Source organism: Arachis hypogaea, chromosome 14 (genome assembly GCF_003086295.3).
Source record: "Arachis hypogaea cultivar Tifrunner chromosome 14, arahy.Tifrunner.gnm2.J5K5, whole genome shotgun sequence".
Classification (NCBI taxonomy): domain Eukaryota; kingdom Viridiplantae; phylum Streptophyta; class Magnoliopsida; order Fabales; family Fabaceae; genus Arachis; species Arachis hypogaea.
The window spans coordinates 99,523,500-99,530,770 of NC_092049.1; the positions used below are offsets into that span (position 1 = coordinate 99,523,500).

The following is a 7,271-nucleotide window of genomic DNA, read 5'->3' on the forward strand; positions in this document are numbered from 1 at the left end:
AAATTAAAAATTTTAATTTCTTAATTTCATTCACTCATAATTAATTTTCTCCCTCGCAGTGTAGCCGATACAGTCGTTTTTATTGCCGGTACGCACCTTTTCGCGATTAGTTATATTTTTGCGCTCAATCTTATTTTCTAACTTAAATTCCTACCGTGCAAATCTCAATTTTATAAGTTATTGATTTCTTAATAATTTTTACTCACATTTAATTTATTAATTAATTATTAATATATCTTTTAATAAGGTTTTACAAGACAAAAATAAAGTCTTATGCATTTTTGTTTTAACAGACACTGCAGGATCTAATTTTCAAATTTGTTTTAGTATTTTATTTTAGAAAGAAGCTCTAGATTTAACCTTCTTTCTCTAGGTTGTTAAGAATTTTAAAATAAAAATAAGGGTAAAGTACTTTTTCGGTCCCGAACGTTTAGGTCAAATTCTAATTTGGTCTCTAGTGTTTAAAACATCATATTTCAATTTCAACAAAGTTTTAAGTGGATTCAATATTGTCCTACTATTAATTTGACACAAACAATTCGCATATTGAAAAGTCAACAGCATTTTATTTTAATATGTAAGTAAAATCGATTTACCAACGATCACTAGTATAAAAGTTTTTTCTTTAATTTTGAAGCTTTGATGATTGATGGTTAGAATTTGAAGTTTTGTACGAAAAGGAAATTTAAGAGAAGTGTTACAAAAAGATTTTAATTATATTTTTCTGATACACGAAAGTATATATGACTTAACTAATAACGTTATTAGTATTCACGACACTCATTTTATTAATTATTAGTGTCAAATTTAATGGTAGGACAATATTAAATTTGTTTAAAATTTTTTAAAACAAAAATAAAATATTTTTAAATATTAAAAATTAAATTAAAATTTAACTTAAATATTAGAGAATAAAATAATATTTTATCCTCGAAATAATAAGCTGAGAATAAGAAAGAAAACATAAAGTATCTAACTAACTATTGATTAATTATTCCTTTTGTTCCTGAACTCTTTTTGTGAGGGATTGTCTACTTCTATAAGGAGTAAAATATATACTTACCTACCACCAATATATCATTCAACCGCATATACTTTGTATTATTGGCTTCATTAAATTTGATTAAGAATCATCATATCAAATTAATATATATTGATCAATAAATACCATTCTTTTGATCACTAGGACTAGCAATAGATCAATCTAGGCCACAAACGGTGAAGATGACGCGGAAGCAGAAATGAAAAAATTCACACAACGAATGAACGTGGGTGATTGCTACGGTACGTTTACTAATTTATACGGTACGAGATAAAAAATGGACAAATAAAAATTTGTCATATAGATTATATTTATTTACATCAATATTTATTTTTTAAAAAATATTATATTATTATATATACAAAAATATTCTCATTAATAATTTTAAAAGACAAATATATCTTTTTAAATATTTTTGTTAAATAATTAAATAATTTTTTTATTTCTATCACAGAAATACCCTTCTTCAATAACAACTAAAATAAAATTCAAATCATCAAATTATTTTAAAAAAGAAAAATAAAAATCAATTAACCTTAAAAATAATTCCAATTTCAAACAAATCTGTTATCTGTGTTCTTTACCCTAACTCATTGTTCTTGTTTAACATAACCCACCCAGAAAAATCAATTCTCGCAGTCCTCTTCTCCCTCTCCTTACTCGTTGGTTGCTTACTTGCTTCCCCAACCTGTCTCCACTGCGTGCTCCCCTGCTTCGCGCCGTCCTGTTATCGCCCATGCTCCGCCTTCGCCGTCCTGTCTCGCACCGTTGGGCTGTCGATGCCTTGCCTCACGTCGTCTAAGGTATATTAGCTTTTTTGTTATTGATTCACGAGGTATATTGGCTTTTCTGTAAACACAAAATCCAAATTTTCAGTTGTGGAAATCAATAGATATGGGATTGATAGGGAGATAAAACTTTCACAATGATGAGGTTCTTACAAATTTTGTACTGAGTTGATTCTATTGTAATAAGAATGGTATATTTCCTATGTTTGGGTCTTGCAGTGTTCAAACTTGGAAAAAGATGACACTCTTAGCATTGAGAATATTTTAGCAAAAGCATTGTTAGATTCACCGAATAAAAAAGAGAAGAAAATCACAACAGTTAATCCACTGGCTTCAAGCACTTGGGAAAAGGTACATTTTGATCAATTGTTTACCCATTTTCCCGAATAGCTTCTGTGATTGGAATGAAGTGAGGTTGATACCTAATAAACTTGCAGTAAAAATTCTAGCTTTGCTTGGAACTCATTTGGCATAGCTAATTTTATGATATATTATATTATAAGATAATAAAATTATTTTTCATTATCACTATAATTATAATTATATACCTATGATATCACTGCCTCTAGTTTGCTCTACTATATTTCACTCTTTCTTTTCCCAAAAAAAAAAAAATGCAAACAAATTTATACTGTATTGTCTGGTAAATTAATTTTCGTGCCTCTAGTTGTTCATATTTTAATACTGAGTATTATATTCATTAATATATGGTGTGCCATGATGAACTGCAATGCGCTGCCAAGAAATTTTGATTTATTGTTTGAATGTGTTAGGAAGCTAATGGGACAGGCCTGAGCTCTTGTTCATTTGATGAACTCGTTGACTTAATGGTTTTCCCTTGATTATGCTATATTGGTGTATCTATTATGACAAAATTATAATGCTAATTGCCTAATTTCATTTCAATTTCAGGAGGCCAACAAGAGTGGTAACAACTGATTACCTTCACCATGGGTAATTGTTGCCTTGCTTATTCTGGGATTTAACGAGTTTATGACACTTTATAAGGTGAGTGTTAGCTTTATAATGGGCAAATTTAAAGGAATAGGAACTAAGGCGTAATTTACAAAACCAATTGTTTCCGTTGCTGGTAGAGCTTCTTTTCTTACTATAGTGTTCATATTATTTTGTAATCTGAATGAAAGTTATTCAGTATGCATATTTGAAAAAAGAAAAATAAAGGGCTTAATTTACACTTTTGAATTCGGTCATTCTGTTTTAACAGTTTACACTAATCAAATGATTAGTGTAAATAACTATTTACATATATTATTTCTTTCTTTGTTTGTGATTGTGTATTATGGAATTAATCGAATCTAAAAAGTACCAGTTATTATTTGGTTTTAACATTATGAATCTTTGATAAAATTTACACTCTATTTAGAAATTATTTCTTTTTGCAGTTTACGGTACAATTAGCTAAGGCATTGGCTTTATCTGTTGAAAACTCTTCTTTGTACTGTGTAGGCTTCGTCATGCTTTGTTTAGAAGAATTTAAGTGTTAAGACATTTGTTCTTCTTTGATAACATGCCCAAAGATCTCGTCAGATGACCATGGGAAGATAAAATTGAACCAATTACCACGCACAAAAGCTTTGGAACAGTTCACTCGAGCCGGTGAAGAAATTCCCGTGGAATAGAGCATTGGACAACTTCATTCAACTCATTCTTGATCTCTTTGTGGACATAGTAAAATACCTAGTTGTACCTATGTTCATAGTTACCTCCATTAGTGAATTATCTTACTCTGCAAATGAATGGAAGCTGACTCTTGTTCCTATTCCATTTCTCTTCGCAAACTACCAGACAATAACAACATTCTTCTATGAGCTCGCACTCGTCAATTAGAAAATAAATTCATTTTTACTTTCATGGCTTAGTTTGAATTTAAGTAATTTATCATCTAAAATAATCTCATATTTAATATTATTCTACATAGTTAATAAATAAAAAGATGTATTAATTGCTACCAAGAGAAGAAATATAATTCATGACAAACAACCACACTCCTCGTTCTTAACTAACAATTTATTCTTTTATTATTGGAATAATAATATAATATCACGCTGAACTTGTATAAAGATTCTTCCTCTCCCAGTCTCCATGCATTTCCATATATCTTCAAATTAAAGTCACATAACATTATATAAGATGATTGAGTTTAACTTCACTTAAATTAATTAGTTCCTGCCAATTGTTACTTTACTTCCTCATACATCCCATGAATCATACATCATTAGCATGATGATTCCATAATCCATACAAATCATATGTACTGGTTAGTTAGCCAATTAGGATATAGGATGTGAATTCATCTACAACTGTTAGCTTATTTGCATTTATGATGGGGTAATGCTGGACACCAATTTTTTTTTTTTTGGTGAAGCTGGACCACAAATTTTATGGAACCAGCCTTACATATGATGCTAAATTGAGAATTTTTGTCACAACATAATGTGTAATTAGACAGATTAGCAGTCAATTCCTGTGAGTTAGTTGAAAAATGAACACACTTCTGGCATGCACCCAACTAGAATATAAAATTATGATTTATGAATTAATAATTGGCACGATTGATAAATATTATTATTAAGTTATTTCTGAGTAATCATATAGCAGAAAATTGTTATTTTGCGTTAACGTGATATACCATTTACATTTAGAGAACCCATGCAACTCTTAACAAAAAAAATTTGAATACATGCAAGGCCATAAAAAATTAGGTAGAATAACCTTGCTCCTCCAACTAACCAAAGAACCTGAATTGGAAAAAATATATCTATTTCAATGGGTAGGTTAATCGTAACAAAATAAAATAAAATAAAATTGTATGTTGCATTTGCATAAATACTCATGCTTATTAATGCATTGAATATTTGAATTGTCACAAACCAGCATTGGATTGCTATCACACCTCAACATAAGATTTGGCACTGCCATAAAGATGAGTTTCTTTCCCTATTCTTCTTTTGATGAAGCGGTGTACTCGGTTCCATGTCCCAAAAAAGTTACCTTCGATGAAGCAGTAGATGACACAGTGCTACCAGCAGTTTGATTACTTGTTGATGGATATGGCGGCCGGGGATTGTTAGTTTGAGGAACCCCCTCCTCTGCTAGCTTTCTCATAAGGTTCATTATAGTTGGAAGAAGTTTGATAGAAGGATAGGAGTCCACCTAGCTGAAAAAAAAGGCATATGCAAACTTGGTTAGACTCCACAAGCCATATGCATCTATATACTAAAATTTATATACTAAATGTCATATGAAATTGCACAGAATTGCTATTAGTGTGTGCAACTAAAGTCATTAGCTATATTAGATTAATGAACTTGCTACTAATCAATGGTCATTCTAGAGATGCTCACTGCACCATGGCAAAAATCACCCGCGACCTCATGTTGCACCCATAGGGCTTAGGGCTTTAATGACAAGATAACCAATAAAAATGAGAATCAAATATAAAGGATTTCTGCCATAGAATAACAAACTTGGGTTAGACCAATTACATTACGTAGATGGAGTAGAGTGGTATTTACGTGAACACAAGTTTAACAGTAACACATTATATATTTGCACATTATAAAGTTAACACTCACCTTAGAAGTGTCATAAACTCGTTAAATCCCAGAATAAGCAAGGCAACAATTGCCCATGGTAGAGGTAACCAGTTGTTACCACTCTTGTTGGCCTCTTGAAATTGAAATGGAATTAGGTAATTAGCATTATAATTTTGTCATAAAAGATATACTAATATAGCATAATTAAGGGAAAACCATTAAATCAACGAGTTCATCAAACGAACAAGAGCTCAGGCCCTGTCCCATTAGCTTCCCAATACATTCAAACAATGAATTAAAATTTTTTGGCAGCGCATTGCAGTTTATCATGGCACACCATATATTAATGAATATAATACTCAGTATTGAAATATGAACAAATAGAGGCAGGAAAATTAATTTACTAGACAATAACAGTATAAATTTGTTTGCATTTTTTTTTTGGGAAAACAAGAGTAAAATATAGCAAAGCAAACTAGAGGTAGTGATATCATAGGTATATAATTATAATTATAGTGATAATGAAAAATAATGTTATCTTATACTATAACATATCATAAAATTAGCTATGCCAAACGAGTTCAAAGCAAAGGTAGAATTTTTGCTACAAGTTTGCTAGGTATCAACCTCACTTCATTCCAATCACATAAGCTATTTATGAAAATGGGTAAATAATTGATCAAAATGCACCTTTTCCCAAGTGTTTGAAGCAAGTGGATCAACTGTTGTGATTCTATTCTCTTTTTCATTGGGTGAATCTAACAATGCTTTTGCTAAAATATTCTCAATGCTAAGAGTGTCATCTTTTTTCAAGTTTGAACATTGCAAGACTCGAGCATAGGAAATATACCATTCTTATTAGAACAAAAGCAACCCAGTACAAAATTTGTAAGAACCACATCAATGTGAAAGGTTTATCTCCCTATCACCCCCATCCATTGATGTTCACAAACTGAACATTCAGATTTTGTGTTTACAGAGAAGCCAATATACCTTGTGAATCAATAACAAAAAAGCTAATATACCTTAGACGACGTGAGGCAAGGTAGCGGGCAAGGCATCGATAGTCCAACGGCACGAGGGAGGGCGGCGACAGCCTGCCAGTGCGAGGCAGGGCAACGAAGGCGGAACAAGGCAGGACACGGGCCATAACCGGATGGCGTGAAGCAGGGGAGCACGCAACGAAAACAGGTTGGGAAAGCAACCAACGAGCAAGAAGGAGAAGAGGACTGGGAGAATTGATTTTTCTGGGTAAGTTAGGGTAAAGAACAAGAACAATGAATTAGGATAAAGAACAAGAACAAACGATAACAAATTTGTTTGAAATTGGAATTATTTTTAAGGTTAATTGATTTTTTTTTTTAAATAATTTGATGATTTGAATTTTATTTTAATTGTTATTGAAGAAGGGTATTTTTGTGATAGAAATAAAAAGGATTATTTAATTATTTAACAAAAATATTTAAAAGGATATATTTGTTTTTTTAAATTATTAATGAGGGTATTTTTGTATATACAGTAATATAATATTTTTTAAAAAATAAATAAAAAATAAATATTGATGTAGATAAATATAATCCACGTGACAAATTTTTATTTGTCCATTTTTTATCTCGTACCGATACGTATAAATTAATAATCGTACAGTAGCAATCATCAAATAAAAAAATGGCCAAATAAAAATAAAAATAAACTAAAATTCATGAAGGGGAACAAGATTGAAAAGGAAACAAACATTCCATATGGTATTCCTGAATACGCGGCAATTGATCCTTTAATGATTACACAATTTTTTTTTTCAGTCCAATTCAAATTTTCTAGATCATTTTGTCTTCTTACCGTTGATTTTCATTATTCTATCCTTCTTCATGGAGGAAACAAATC

General features: G+C 30.7%; 1 protein-coding gene and 1 long non-coding RNA gene across 5 annotated transcripts; one reads left to right on the forward strand and one right to left on the reverse strand.

Annotated features, from left to right (window-relative positions):
* Positions 1-1,079: 1,079 nt before the first annotated feature.
* On the forward strand, positions 1,080-3,702 carry LOC112743558 (uncharacterized). 3 transcript variants are annotated; one of them, XR_011871016.1, is made up of 5 exons: positions 1,080-1,284; positions 1,664-1,845; positions 2,050-2,181; positions 2,743-2,838; positions 3,298-3,702. XR_011871016.1 is itself a non-coding variant. In XM_072214342.1 (4 exons), the coding sequence occupies exons 1-4, from the start codon at positions 1,242-1,244 to the stop codon at positions 2,767-2,769; spliced, it is 384 nt and encodes a 127-aa protein (XP_072070443.1). In that variant the 5' UTR covers positions 1,149-1,241; the 3' UTR covers positions 2,770-3,702. The 3 variants fall into 3 exon arrangements, 1 of the variants encoding a protein (XP_072070443.1); XM_072214342.1 differs by having other exon boundaries at positions 1,149-1,284; positions 2,743-3,702; XR_011871017.1 differs by lacking the exon at positions 1,080-1,284 and having other exon boundaries at positions 1,289-1,845.
* Positions 3,703-4,394: 692 nt separating this feature from the next.
* Positions 4,395-6,737, reverse strand: LOC112743559 (uncharacterized). 2 transcript variants are annotated; one of them, XR_003172051.3, is made up of 4 exons: positions 6,413-6,733; positions 5,427-5,520; positions 4,745-5,008; positions 4,395-4,589 (listed from the first exon to the last, which is right to left on the reverse strand). It is a non-coding gene; the product is annotated as an uncharacterized lncRNA (long non-coding RNA). The 2 variants fall into 2 exon arrangements; XR_003172050.3 differs by lacking the exon at positions 4,395-4,589 and having other exon boundaries at positions 4,595-5,008; positions 6,413-6,737.
* Between the last annotated feature and the right edge of the window lie 534 nt (positions 6,738-7,271).

Excerpts from the sequence above, each read along its gene's own strand:
- LOC112743558 (XM_072214342.1), top strand. The coding sequence starts at position 1,242 with ATGAAAAAATTCACACAACGAATGAACGTGGGTGATTGCTACG. Across the intron at positions 1,285-1,663 it reads GAACGTGGGTGATTGCTACG|AAAAATCAATTCTCGCAGTC; the intron begins GTACGTTTACTA and ends TAACCCACCCAG. Across the intron at positions 2,182-2,742 it reads CTTCAAGCACTTGGGAAAAG|GAGGCCAACAAGAGTGGTAA; the intron begins GTACATTTTGAT and ends TTTCAATTTCAG.